Source organism: Pan paniscus, chromosome 7 (assembly GCF_029289425.2).
Source record: "Pan paniscus chromosome 7, NHGRI_mPanPan1-v2.0_pri, whole genome shotgun sequence".
Taxonomy (NCBI): domain Eukaryota; kingdom Metazoa; phylum Chordata; class Mammalia; order Primates; family Hominidae; genus Pan; species Pan paniscus.
In genome coordinates this window covers 60,869,132-60,883,860 of record NC_073256.2, presented here as the reverse complement: position 1 = coordinate 60,883,860, position 14,729 = coordinate 60,869,132, and the positions used below count along the sequence as shown (strand labels likewise).

General features: G+C 45.1%; 2 protein-coding genes across 9 annotated transcripts in view; both read left to right on the top strand.

Annotated features, from left to right (window-relative positions):
- Window positions 1–12,444, top strand: part of SLC20A2 (solute carrier family 20 member 2) — a 123,908-nt gene extending 111,464 nt beyond the window's left edge. For all 8 annotated transcript variants that reach the window (XM_034966017.3, XM_034966016.3, XM_063607175.1 and 5 more), the window contains 2 exons: window positions 83–167; window positions 10,952–12,444. In XM_034966017.3, coding sequence (XP_034821908.1) covers window positions 83–167; window positions 10,952–11,116 — 250 coding nt within the window. In that variant the 3' untranslated portion in view covers window positions 11,117–12,444. The remainder of the gene's footprint in view (window positions 1–82; window positions 168–10,951) is intronic.
- PLAT (plasminogen activator, tissue type) overlaps window positions 1–14,729 on the top strand; it is a 507,407-nt gene that overhangs the window by 251,145 nt on the left and 241,533 nt on the right. The window lies entirely within an intron of this gene.

Here is a 14,729-nt window from a genome sequence, read left to right as displayed (position 1 = left end):
CTGGTGAGCCTCTAGCACCCACAGGGTGTCAGGGAGGCTGATACAGAGGGCACCTGTGACGTGTCTCATGCTCCCCCCGCAGCGGCTTCACGATCGAGCTGGCCTCAGCCTTCACGGTGGTGATCGCCTCCAACATCGGGCTTCCAGTCAGCACCACGCACTGTAAGGTAGGCCCCTGCTAGCCGGGAGCCCTTCCCCAGGCCGCTGGGACAGGTCCAGGGCCACCGGAGTGCATGCAAGGGAAGCTGTAGGGCTCTGTAGATGGTTGTGCAAAATGCAGCTCCAGGTTCTCCAGGTCTCCGGGACCTTGTATTCCTCCATCTGTCCCCTCCACCGTCCTCCTCTCGGCAGGACGACACTATCTCTCGTTCAGACCTGGCTTTTCCAAGGCAGAATGCCAGGGCTGGCCTGCCTGGGACTGGCCTGCCTGGGACTGGCCTGCTATCCTCCCACTGTTTCCACAGTGGAGTTTGATTGGCATCCTGTGTGCGCTGGGCATACCTGTGGGCTCACTTGGGAGCCTGCCACTTGGTCCAGCCAATGAGGGGACTGGGGGTTGACAGTGTTAGAAATTAACACAAATCATCTCTGGAATTGTAGGACACAGTTGTTTCTGGTTTTGTTCCTTATATGATGTTCAAAGTGACTATATTGCCATAAATTCCCCACGAGGGGTAATTGCTGATACTGACCACTGCGGAGTGCTCTGAAACCTGCAGCTGGACAAGAGAGGGCTCCTGGTCATGGTGTGGAAAGTTGGAGCTGCAGGGAGGAGCCCTGAAGACCAGTGAAGAGGAAATGGGTTCCGGGAGTTTCAGGGAGTGATCCACAGGTGGCCAGGGTGGGGAGGACCAGAACCCAGGTGGGGAGGATCAGAGCCCCGGTCTCATCACCCAACTCTGCCCAGTATCTGCAGATACTTCTAAAATAGCTCAGGTGAGCCTCTGTATACAGACAAACTCACCAGTCTCAACAAAGCGAAAGTCACTTTGAGATTTTTCCTAGGTTCATTCATTTGTATTATTCAAGAAAAACTAATTGGTGTTTGCTGCTTGGGAGCAGAGCTCTCAGCACCAGGAGGAATATATGAGCCCTCAAAACAGACACAGCCACCCACGTTTGTATTTACTCACAATTTTAAGATTCCAGCCAGTATGTTTAAAAGACAACGCCAAGCAAAGGCAAGTGGCTTCATGCTTCAAACACCCAGGTCAGGTGGCCCTCACAAGAGTATCTGGAGTGGCCCAGCAGCGTGTTTCAAAGCTGGGGCTCCGCGCATGAAGAATCAGCCTCAGTGGAAAGAGTTTGTTTTTTCCTTTTTTGCTACCATATACAGAAATACTTCAATTTCCACAAAGTTTCTGTATACAAATCCCCCCACTTACTGATCATCAGGAGAGTGCTGGGTACCGTGCTCAACACCACACGCATGGCGCACCGTTCCCTCTCCACAGCAAGCCTGTGGGGGCGGAACTGTCACTCCCAGTCCACAGGTGAGGAGACTGGGTTCCCTCAGAGCTGAGCCGCTTCCCACATGCACACGGCCACATGTGATAGATCCAGGATTCAGATCTTCACCTCAGGCCACACACCTTCTCGTTCAGGTCCCCATCAGCACCATCGTGGTGCCCGACCATGGCCAAGGTGCCTGGGGCAAGCACTCCACTGGCGGTCTCCCCAAGAAGCTTCCCCAGCTTCATAGATGAGGAAACTGAGGCAGAGGAAAGTTAAGTAACGTGCCCGAGATTACACAGCCAGGGAGCAACCCAGCTGAGGCTCCCACATGGACGGCATGGCCAGCGTCCTCCTCCCCGGCTCCGCCTGGCAAGCATGGGGGAGGAAGGCAGGAAGAGGTGCAGGTGTACCCGCCACCCATTCATTGTGAGTTTCCTAATGTGGGTTATTTAAAACTTACCAGAGAAGCACATGTTCACTGAAATATTTCAAACAATACAAGACTATAAGGAATGAAAAGTGACATCTTCCCTGGACTCCACATCACTTCCATTCACTGTGGTGTGTGGAGCGTGGAGGAGACACGTGTCGCTAAATACATTCTTTTCCAAGGACACGGGCTTATGACTTTTCTATAGGCATCAGTTGTCTTTTGGAATGCTTTTAAACAGATGTAATGCCATCTTTTTAATGATTAACCTACACTAAAGCAAGACTGCTGAAGGCAGACTCTTCTACACCAGTTGAAATAGCTTTTTTTTGTTTTGTTTTGTTTTTGAGATGGAGTCTCACTCTCATCCAGGCTGGAGTGCGGTGGCATGGTCCCAGCTCACCGCAGCCTCTGCCTCCTGAGTTCAAGCAGTTCTCCTGCCTCAGCCTCCGGGTAGCTGAGATCACAGGCATGCGCCACCACACCCAGCTAATTTTTGTATTTTTAGTAGAGACATGGCTTCACCATGTTGGCAAGGCTGGTCTCGAACTCCTGACCTCAGGTGATCTGCCTGCCTTGGCCTCCCAAAGTGCTGGGATTACAGGCGTGAGCCACCGTGCCTGGCCTGAAAGAGCTTTTGAAAAACCAGCACAGGTTTGGTTCTTCCAGGTTGGTGCTACTTAGCTAACTGTATGAGCAGTCTAATCCGTTTGTATGTATACTGTATACAGTGTTGGAATGGACAGTACTGATTTTGCTAATAACACTAAACTCTAGAATACAGTTTATAGGAATAGATGAAAAGTATAAAATGCTTATTTAAAAAGCCAAACTCTTGAATTATCTATATGCATGACTTCCCCAATACTGTATTGATATATATACTATAATGATGTGTGACTAAGAGATTTACATCCAGTTTGTACAGGACCTTAGTGAATAGATGTATATGTTATCATTATCCTAAAATACCTGTACAAAGTACATGATCAGGTTTTTTTTTGAGATGGAGTCTCGCTCTGTCACCCAGGCTGGAGTGCAGTGGCACCATCTCCACTCACTGCAAGCTCCGCCTCCTGGGTTCATGCCATTCTCCTGCCTCAGCTTCCTGAGTAGCTGGGACTACAGGTGCCCACCACCACGCTACTTTTTTATATTTTTAGTAGAGACGGGGTTTCACCGTGTTAGCCAGGATGGTCCCGATCTCCTGACCTCGTGATCCGCCCGCCTCAGCCTCCCAAAGTGCTGGGATTACAGACATGAGCCACCGTGCCCAGCCAGTTTTGTTTCCTTTGAGCTGGTGATGAGTAGTATTAGGATAGCTTCTTGGCACTTAAAGCAGGTCTCCCTGAATGGGACTGCAGCAGGGTGCCATCTATAAAATCGACAAGACAGGTCACAACTTGGATTTGAGTAAGTTTGTCCGATATCATTGATCGTGGACTTCTGGACAAAGCCTAGAGCTATTCCCTGTGAGCACTAAGGACAGAGTCTCAGCTCTCAGGAACTTGCAGTGTAGTTGGAGAGCAGATGGCTCTCATCAGAGTCCAAATAATAGAAGTGCTGAGAAGAGCTCACAGTTGTCATTACCCCATAACACTTATTCTCTCATATCACATATTTCCCCTGCACACAACAGTCCCCAAATGGCAAATGTGGGATGAACTATGAGAGCTGTGGGATGGCGTGAAGAATGGGGCCCTCTGTAAGTGAGACTGTGAATCTGGAAACATTGAAAGGGTATTGATGTCCACATAGAGTCATAGTTGAATTGCATCAGTTTTCAGGATAATTATCCCGTATTTGATTTTTAAGTTTCATGCTTAGAGCCATCTAATAGAAAGTAGGGAGAAGTTGGGGACTTGGCAGGAAATAAGATGGAAACTATTGTTTAAAATGAGGTTTTTAATGTATCTAGGTAGACGTTATTGATTTATGCTTCCTTCTAAGTGTACATGGCTAAGTGCATAGATTTGTTTTGTTTGAGACAGAGTCTTGCTTTGTGGCCCAGGCTGGAGTGCAGTGGCTTGATCTTGGCTCACTGCGACCTCCGCCTCCTGGGTTCAAGCAGTTTTCCTGCCTCAGCCTCCTGAGTAGCTGAGATTACAGGCATGCACCACCATGCTTGGCTAATTTTTGTATTTTTAGTAGAAATGGGGTTTCTCCATGTTAGCCAGGCTGGTCTTGAACTCCTGACCTCAAGTGGTCTGCCTGCCTCGGCCTCCCAAAGTGCTGGAATTACAGGCATGAGCCAGTGCGCCCGGCCTAAGTGCATAGTTTAAATTTTGTCGTAGCCTATTTCAAAACATTTATGAAACCATACTATATTATGTGATATATGAACTGAATGTATAACTTGGGAAAAAACAATTAGGAAAGTCCTGTTATCACATTTTATTCCAGAAGGCATATATAAGGCAGTCTGTTTGATGAGTTACACCCTCTGTATGTATTCTGGTTTTATATATTTTGTATTTCATATCAGAGGACTCAGTTTATCAGATATTTTCCTGGAATAATACCTTTGAGTAGGGTCAAAAGCCTTAATTGGCCAGGCACGGTGGCTCATGCCTATAATCCTAGCTACTCGGGAGGCTGAGGCCGGAGAATCGCTTGAACCCGGGAGGCGGAGGTTGTGGTGAGTGGAGATTGCACCATTGCACTCCAGCCTGGGCAACAAGAGCAAAACTATCCCCCCCCGCACCCCCCAAAAAAAGCCTTAATTGAAGACACAGAAACCGGTTTTGAAAATAAAAGAATCCTCAGATGTTATGTTTCAGCAATTCGTTCATCATTCTTCCCTTCTGTGACCCTTAATCACTTTTGGTCTTTAGCCCTAGCAGATAACACACAGTGCCACTACTGAGCACAGTTGCTCATGTGTGTGCTCTTTAATAGGAATTTGGAAGTCATGTTCTGCAGAATGTTTTAATTCCATACTGGGTGGATTGAGATTATTCCTGTTTGTGGATCACCCACATTGTCAATCCTCACTGATGACATAGATGATGATTCAACCACCATTTCAATTTGGAACAGCATACAGGGAACACTACTGATTTCAAATGTAGGATTATAATTTCTAATTTAATTTCTAATTCTTGCTCTCTGGTCCCCCTTCTTCTCAACAATTTTTTGCTATAAGTACCTGATGATGGCCTTAAACTGGAAACACACTCGATTTATTAAAAGGGAAGTTAGAACACAGCAAAAAAATACCATTTTACATTCACAGAAGACATGATCAGTAGCAAAGACATAGTACTCTGGATCTTTTATGAATCAAATAACATGTAACTAAATACATAAAATTGTTAAGAACTCAGAAATTACTGTCTTAGCATATGATAAATGAAGTATAGAAAAAGTATGTGGGAATATGAAGAATTTGAACGTTTATTTAGAACAGCATAATTAATAAATATGTACAAGTTTTTACCCTACTGATCATATGCCTTCCTGTCAAGCATCGTGAAACATTCATAAAAATCCTAAAATCAGAAGACCATGATAAAAATCTCTATAAAATTTTAAAAACAGACCTGACATGGTGGCTCACACCTGTAATCCCAGCACTTTGGGAGGCAGAGGTAGGAGGATCGCTTGAGCCCAGAAGTTTGAAACCAGCCTGGGCAACATAGTGAGACCCTGTCTCTATTTTATAAAAGTTAAAATTTAAATTAAAAAAAAAAGTTTAAAGATAAGTTGTGCTAACCATGATCTCTAATTACAATAAAATTAAACTAGAAATTAATTATATATTGAAATAAGAATGTATCCCAATGGAGACTTTTTAATGCTTTTTTAAGGTAACAATTGAATTAAGGAGTTTAGAAAAATACAAGGATAGCTTTCTTGGAAAATAATAAAAACCAAATGTGTGTGTCTGTGGGTGGATACAAACAGCAAAACCTGTGGCAACCAAGTTATGCTAAGATGAAAATTCATATCTTTAAATGGTTTAATTGATCAAAGGGAAAATAAAATAACCAAGTATTAAAATTAGGATTTTGTAAAAAGTCCAGGACAGTAAGAATTGAGGAAACAGGTTGTAAGAAATATAGAAGCAAAATTAATTTAAAACAAAATAAGAAGGGGAGAGGAAAGTGGCTACTAACAAAATGTCAGATCACATCAAGGAAAAGAGGGAGGGGAAGGAGGAAGACATTGTAACAACAGAGAAGAGAACTGTTTCCATTATTAAATAAGCCACACAGCTATATGCTAAGAATTTGAAAACCCATGTGAATTATTTTCTGCAACAATATACATGACAAAGAAATATTGGCCTAAGAAGTAGAAAAAAGTGGAAAATCTGACCCAGAACAATAGGATGAAATTAAGGGAGTTCTCCAAAAATAATTGTTCCCACCTAAAAAAGCAAAAAGGGGCTAGGGGTGGGGCGGGTGAGGATACTGCTGACTAGATGAATTCATTAGAATCTTTTCCATTTAAACAAAAAAAAAAAACCCAGCTCTCACACGATCTCAACTTTCCCACAATGTAGGAAGAAAAACAAAACTAAAAAACCTCTCCCATTTGTGCTATGGCGTACACTGAATAACCCTAATACCAAACCTAATTTAAAATATCACAAACAATGAAATCTGTTTACCGATGAATATTGGTTGTAAAAACTTTAAGCAAGATGCTGAAAAATGACATCAACAATATTTGGCTGGGCATGGTGGCTCGTGCCTGTAATCCCAGCACTTTGGGAGGCTGAGGTGGGCAGATCATCTGAGGTCAGGAGTTCGAGACCAGCCTGGCCAACATGGCAAAACCCCGTCTCTACTAAAAATATAAAAATTAGGCAAGTGTGGCAGTGGGTGCCTGTAATCCCAGCTACTAGGGAGGCTGAGGCAGGAGAATCACTTGAACCCAGGAGGTGGAGGTTGCAGTGAGCTGAGATTGTGCCACTGCACTCCAGCCTGGGCGACAGAGCAAGACTCCATCTCAAAACAAAACAATACTATACAAGAACCTTTCAGCAGGACCAAATTGATCAAGATTACCAGAAAGTGGGCTCCCTTCGTGACAGGGCAGGACTGCATCACCCACCACCAGCAGGCTGTGCAGGGCAAGGTCCTCGCAGGGGCTCAAGTTGGGTATATAGGCAGCTTCAGTATAATATGCCTTAGCAATCCACTTAAAAAAAAAAAAGATCTCTGTTGAGATATAAGCCAAAAAGACATTTGATGATATTCAGTATTTCTTTTTTTTTGAGACGGAGTTTCACTCGTTACCCAGGCTGGAGTGCCATAATGGCATGATCTCGGCTCACCACAACCTCCACCTCCCGGGTTCAAGCAATTCTCCTGCCTCAGCCTCCCGAGTAGCTGGGATTACAGGTGTGCAGCACCACACCCAGCTAATTTTGTATTTTTAGTAGAGACGGGGTTTCTCCATGTTGGTCAGGCTGGTCTCGAACTCCTGACCTCAGGTGATCTGCCCGCCTCGGCCTCCCAAAGTGCTGGGATTACAGGCATGAGCCACCGCACCCGGCCGATATTCAGTATTTCTAAAACACTACTAGAGTTCATAAGAGTGACCAAGTCCAAGGTAAAAATAGAAAAATCCAGCACTTGTTCATCAGCAATAGCCAATTAGAAAATGTAACGGGAGGGAAAAAAAACTGCCACCATAATTGCAGCAAAAATAAAAGTTATCTCAGAATAATCCTAATAAGCACTGTGAGTGGCATCAGGCACATGGTGTGTTCTTATAGTCCCAGCTACTCAGGAGGCTGAAGGTACGAGGACAGCCTGAACCCAGGAGTTCAAGACCAGTCTAGGCAACATAGTAAGACCCCATCTCTAAATAACTAAATAAATAATTTTTTAAAAAAGAAATGTGAGTGATATATATGGAAGAGGCACAAAACTGCTCAGAGGTATAAAAAGATAATCTGAATATGAGACGTAATGTGCTATTGGATGGGAAAACCAGATGTTGTAATGAAGTCACTTCTCCCTAAATACAACCTGAACAGGATTTTACTTGGAATTTTACAAAACGAGACTAAAGAATACATTTTGGTGAAATAAATTATCAGCAATATAAAATGATCTAACAAGAAAACTGAAAGGAGGAACTAGCCTTACCTGACGTATAATGTCATATAAGGAAACAAAAGTCAAGAGTAGGTCCTGGGAGGAGGGGCTAGAACTGGGTGTTAGTGTTTTATGGGGCAGTTTCCCTGTGGGTTGATGAAAAAGTTCTGGAGACAGATTGTGGTGATGGTTTGCAAAACAATGTGATTGTACTTAATGCCTCTAAATGGTATGCTGAAAAATTACTAAAACTGTAAGTTTTATGTTATGTATATCTTACCACAATAATTTTTAAAAGTAGATACCTGGACAAGAACAGAGTAGATAGCAATGGATGGAACCTGTTCTATATGAGCATGTATTTTGAAAAAGGGAAAATTTAACCAGTAAGTGTTTGAAAGGTTGAATAGCTGACTGTCAGTCTAGAAAAACAAAATTAGACCACTCTCAAAATACATGAACATAAATCTGATGGCTTAAATAATATTTTTAAAATATTCTTAAATTTAGAGTAAAATGGAATTTTATTTTAGAAAAATAAAATGGAATTAAATATTTATCAAATATTCAAGCCAAGGATAAATCACAGAAGAAAATTATAGCATATTTTATTGCATGGTTAGAAACTTGAAAGTGAAACAAAGCAAAATACTGCCTTAAGAAAATGTGTATTCAATATCACAGAGTTAATATTATTCAGTGAAGACTACACATAAATAAATAAGGAACACATTAGATTTTAGTATGTAAATGGACAAAATACATGAAGAGACAATTTTTTTTTTTTTTTTTTGAGACAGAGTTTTACTCTGTCACCCAGGCTGGAGTGCAGTGGTGCCATCTCGGCTCACTGCAACCTCCACCTCCCCAGTTCAAGCGATTCTCCTGCCTCAGCCACCCAAGTAGCTGGGACTACAGGTGTGCACCACCACGCCCAGCTAATTTTTTGTATTTTTAGTAGAGACGGGGTTTCACCCTGTTAGCCAGCATGGTCTTGATCTCCTGACCTTGTATCCGCCCGCCTTGGCCTCCCAAAGTGCTGGGATTACAAGCATGAGCCACTGCACCTGGCCGACAATTTGTATATGTGAAAGCTAGAGAGAGTGAAATTCAGTAAATATATTTTTTAAAGTTCAGCCTTAATTGTAATTAAAGATACGCAAATTAAAACAGCAACAGTGCATCTTTTTGTCGGTTAATTAGCCAAAAAAAGAGCAACTTACATGATATCATGTGCTGATATTCACAGATTATGGATGACACTACATTAACAGCTATTTATAAAACTATTTGTCATTATGTATTAAGGTCCTAAAACACGTTGGGAGAGGAAAGAGCTCTTCCTTGAAGTAGAACTCCATGTGAGAAATTGCAATGGACTTTGGTAAATCACCATTTTATTTTATTTATTTTTTATTTTATTTTTTTTGAGACTGAGTCTCATTCTGTTGTCCAGGCTGGAGTGCAGTATCGCGATCTTGGCTCACTGCAACCTCCACCTCCCAGGTTCAAGCGCGTAGCTGGGATTCCAGGTATGCACCACCACACCTGGCTAATTTTTTTTATTTTTAGTAGAGACAGGGTTTCACCATGTTGGTCAGGCTGGTCTCGAACTCCTGACCTCAGGTGATCCACCCACCTCGGCCTCCTAAAGTGCTGAGATTACAGGCGTGAGCCACCATGCCCGGCCTGGTAAATCACCATTTTATAGCCATCGTCATAAACATTGGATTGTGAAATCTTTAGCAGAAGGGGAAAGTGAGGTTTGATAAGATGCAGGATATTTTAATCATATTAAAATGTCTCTTCACAGATTGTGGCAAATGTCAAAAAATAGTGAATTTGGGTAAAGAGAAAACAGGAGTTCTTGCAGCTTTTCTCTAAGTTTTGAATTATTTCAAGATACATTTTAAATGTTCCCTGTTAACTACAGTCGATTTCAGGGAATTTTTTTTTTTTTTTTTTTTTTTTTGAGACAGAGTCTCTCTCTGTCGCCCAGGTTGGAGTGCAGTGGCATGATCTCCGCTCACTGCAAGCTCAATGCAAGCTCCGCCTCCCAGGTTCACGCCATTCTCCCGCCTCAGCCTCCCAAGTAGCTGGGACTACAGGCGCCTGCCACCACGCCTGGCTAATTTTTTGTATTCTTAGTAGAGACGGGGTTTCACCGTGTTAGCCAGGATGGTCTCCATCTCCTGACCTCGTGATCCGCCCGCCTCAGCCTCCCAAAGTGCTGGGATTACAGGCGGAAGCCACCGCGCACGGCCGGGAATATTATTTTTAAAGCCAAAATCCAGCCTGGGCACAGTGGCTCACGCCTGTAATCCCAGCACTTTGGGAGGCCGAGGCAGGCCGATCACTTGAGGCCAGGAGTTTGAGACCAGCCTGACCAACATGGCGAAACCCCATCTCTACTAAAAAATATGAAAATTAGCTGGATGTGGTGGTGCTTGCCTGTAATCCCACCTACTCAGGAGGCTGAGACAGGAGAATCGCTTGAACCTGGGAGACATAGCTTGCAGTGAGCTGAGATTGCACCACTGTACTCCAGCACTTTGGGAGGCCAAGGAGGGAGGGTCACTTGAGGTGAGGAGTTCCACATCAGCGTGGCCAACATGGTGAAACCCCGTCTCTACTAAAAATATGAAAATTAGCCAAGGGTGATGGCATGCGCCTGTAATCTCAGCTGCTCAGGAGGCTGAGGCAGGAGAATTGCTTGAACCTGGGAGATGGAGGTTGCAGTAAGCTGAGATCACACCACTGCACTCCAGCCTGGGTGAAGAGTGAGACTGTCTCAAAACAACTGTATAAAACAACTATATAAAGAGCTATATGCTGAAGAGAAGAATCCCCAAACAATTCTACCTAAAATCTAAGCTATTTTAAAAGCTTTAACAAATGTAGGGGACTGGGTAATGTTGTACTATAGCTTGTTTCTGAGATTAGCCCATGTACATTGGTAGAGTGTAGCCTTTGTGGCTCACCTGTTTTTACTTTGCAATGTCTGCTCCCACAGGTGGGCTCGGTGGTGGCCGTGGGCTGGATCCGCTCCCGCAAGGCTGTGGACTGGCGCCTCTTTCGAAACATCTTCGTGGCCTGGTTCGTGACCGTCCCTGTGGCTGGGCTGTTCAGCGCTGCTGTCATGGCTCTTCTCATGTATGGGATCCTTCCATATGTGTGATTTGTCTTCTTCCAGCTGCAAACAGCTAAAGGGATGGTCTGGTGTTGGCGTGTGGGAGACATGTGTGCTCGTGCCGCACATACACATCCTGGCCGTGCACGGCTCTCTCATGACCAGCTCTCTGCCTCCCTTCCAGGAGGCTCCATCCCACACTGTTCACCCAGGCTGCGGAGACTCACCTTCCCGAGCTAACTTAACTACTGTACATAATAATATGTATTAAACTGGTATCGTGGTGATATAATGTGGTGCAGTTACTTATATATTAAATATCTATTGTATCCATAGAATAGGCAGCATTATTTCAAACATATTCAAGTTGGGAGTGGAGATCATTGCCTAGAAGTCAATATTCAATAAATCTTGTACATAACTATTTCGATGGCAAATGTTAAGCCTTCTAAAAGGAAAGTGTAGATTGGAAAATGATTTTTTTTCCAAATGATGTTTTTCCCTTCTAATATACTGTAAGGTAATGAGCTTCAGAACAGGCGACCTGACCCTGCAGAGGTCGCGTGCTGTGGGATGACAGCGGGACAGGAGCTCACAAGTGCTTTCACTGAAGATTTGTTCATATACTGTGTATTGATTCTTGTGTAATATATCATCATTGCTTTTGTAAATACGTAAAACTGTAATTTTTTAATGGTGTGCTTCCCTTATACTTTTTTGATCAGAGAATTTTGGAAAGTACCAAAGAAGCAGGGGAATCACTGGCCAGTGTTACGTTTTCACATTGTCTGTCTCCCACCCTCACTGATCACGCCTGCCCCGGAGCAGTGTGTGGCGGTGACACTGTCACCCAGCATGCGCCACGCCGTGGCTCCCACCAGCAGTGCCACCGCCACCACACCCCAGATCCCGCCCACCTTGCAGTGGCCTTTCCTTGTCATCAGACTAGAGAATGCACACGTGTTGGTGAGGGCGTGTGGCTGAGCACTACATGTCAAGTCCAGGGTCAGTTTCTATCCCAATTCTCCCTGCAGCCTGAAGAACGGATCCTTGTCTCCAATGTCAGCACAAAGGAGGCTTTTTCTGTGCTTTGACATTCTAGCAGTTCAGGGATGAGAGGGAGGGAGAATCCTGGATGCTGGATGGAGTATTTCTCTGAGGCCCACACAAAGCTGGACACCCCCAGGCTCTACTCCATCCCATTGGAGTCTCTTCTTTTTTTGATAGCGGGAGGGAGGAAGTACGACTAATGTTGGAGCCTGAAACTATGGAAATGCTGCTGAAATTTTTATATTGACAAACATTTTCTTGGTACTTCATTGTCATTTTTCATTAATCAACCATATTAAATTTATAATAAAAAATGCCCCTCAGAAGTTTGCCTCTGAAGCCTTTTTCTCAATATCGACAATTTTTCTTTCAGAGTTTCCACAAAAACCAAAGCTATATAATTTGGCCCTTGTATTTTTCACATACCTTTTGTTGGTTTCCCTTATTTGACTACTGTTACGGGCTTGTACAGAAAACACAGGTGAGCAGGAAAGGGAGGCACGGCGTCCCCGCCCCGCATTCAGAAACCTGCAGTCAGCAGCTCATGGAGCAGTCGGTTGCCATGTTCAGGGCTGAGGACCCAGCAGGGAAGTGCAGGTCTTATCCTTTGCTCAAGCAGCCAAAAACACCCTGGCTTGCATATTCTGGAGCCCCCAGAGGGAAACCCCTTAATCCTCTGTAGCAGTGGTGGCACAAGCTCCGACTCCCTTAGGAGCTGTGAAGGTGACAGATGAGGTAAAGTGGCAGGTGTGAAAAATGCATCTTGTGGCCGGGCACGGTGGCTCACGCCTGTAATCCCAACACTTTGTGAGGCTGAGGTGGGTGGATCATGAGGTCAGAAGATGGAAACCTTCCTGGCCAACATAGTGAAACCCCATCTCTACTAAAATACAAAAAAATTAGCCTGGCGTGGTGGCATGCGCCTGTAGTCCCAGCTACTTGGGAGGCTGAGGCAGGGGAATTGCTTGAACCCGGGAGGCGGAGGTTGCAGTGAGCCAAGATCACGCCACTGCACGCTAGCCTGGTGACAGAGAAAGACTCCATCTCAAAAAAAAAAAAAAAAAAAAATGCATCTCCACTAAGAGCCCTGCCCTTTCTGGTGTTTAAAATGGCACCTTCAGCCCTTCATTTCCGCACTTCAAGTAACAGCACAACACAATGCAGGTGAACCTTGTGCAGCCAAAGCAGTCTGCGGGATTCAGGCAGAGATGCTAGCCACCCCTGTCCAGGGAGGAGGGCTGCCACCTGGGAGCCCCGGCCCGGCCCAGCAGGCAGGACAGCAGAGGCAGCATCTTGGGGTGAGAGGGAAACAGGCCACACTCACCACGTTGAGCATTCTCGTGACTGAGCACAGGTACCTCAGTGGCAGTTCTGGGAGAAGCCTCGCCTACCCACACCCCTGCCCGGCCTCACTGTGATCTGACACACAGGGCCACCTGGCCAGCCGATCGCCTGCGAGGGAGGGAAGTCACTTCACCTGGGACCCCTCCCTCTGCAAGGTGGCTCCTGTGGGTGGCTGGGGGTGCTGCAAGCCAAGGGCGGGAAAGCAGAGTGCCCAGGGAGCCAAGCGAGGTGGTTGGGAGGGTTTGGTCAGCTGAGTCCAAGCATGGACCATCTCCAAGCTGGAGGGGACGCTGGCAGAGGCTCCCTGTCTTGGGCCACCAGCCCACAGTTCTACCCAGAGAATCTTTCCTGAGTTCACCAGCTTCTTCCTCTAATAATGCAGAGTCCTCAGACAGAGGGAACCTCACACAGACGGTGTGGGCAGTGCTGCTCACTGCGATTCTTTTCATGGGATCCCTTTACTCCACCTGACAGAACCATGGGGAGGCCTAGAGACGCCTCTTTCCTGCTGTCTGGGCTCCTCTGAGGCGGGGAAATCTGGATGCTGTCAGAGGAGCTTGAGTTCTGAGACAATGGTCTTTTACTTTATTATTGCTTTTCCAAAGGGAATGAATTTTTTTTTTTTTTTTTTTTGGAGACAGACAGTCTCTGTAGCCCAAGCTGGAGTACAATGGCGTGATCTCAGCTCACTGCAGCCTCTGCCTCCCGTGCTCAAGTGATTCTCATGCATCAGCCTCCCGAGTAGTTGGGACTACAGGCACCCACCACCACACCCGGCTAATTTTTTTTTGTATTTTTTTGTTTTTGTTTTTGTTTTTTTGAGACGGAGACTCACTCTGTCACCCAAGCTGGAGTGCAATGGCACAATCTCGGCTCACTGCAACATCTGCCACCCAGGTTCAAGCAATTCTCCTGCCTCAGCCTCCTGAGTAGTGGGGACTACAGGTGCCTGCCACCGCACCCGGCTAATTTTTTGTGTGTTTTTAGTAGAGACGGAGTTTCACCGTCTTGGTCAGGCTGGTCTTGAACTCCTGATCTCATGATCCACCCGCCTCGGCCTCCCAAAGTGCTGGGATTATAGGTGTGAGCCACCACTTCGGGCCAGGAATGAACTTTTGAGCAAATATCTAAACACAATGGATTCATTTTCCACAAGACAATTTTTTAAATAAGCCCTCTCCACCTCGCCTTCTTAAAAGAAGCTGAATTTTTAAGCAGTAGAGATCTCAAGCTGCAGAATAAACATTTAAAATCAGCAAACATTTAA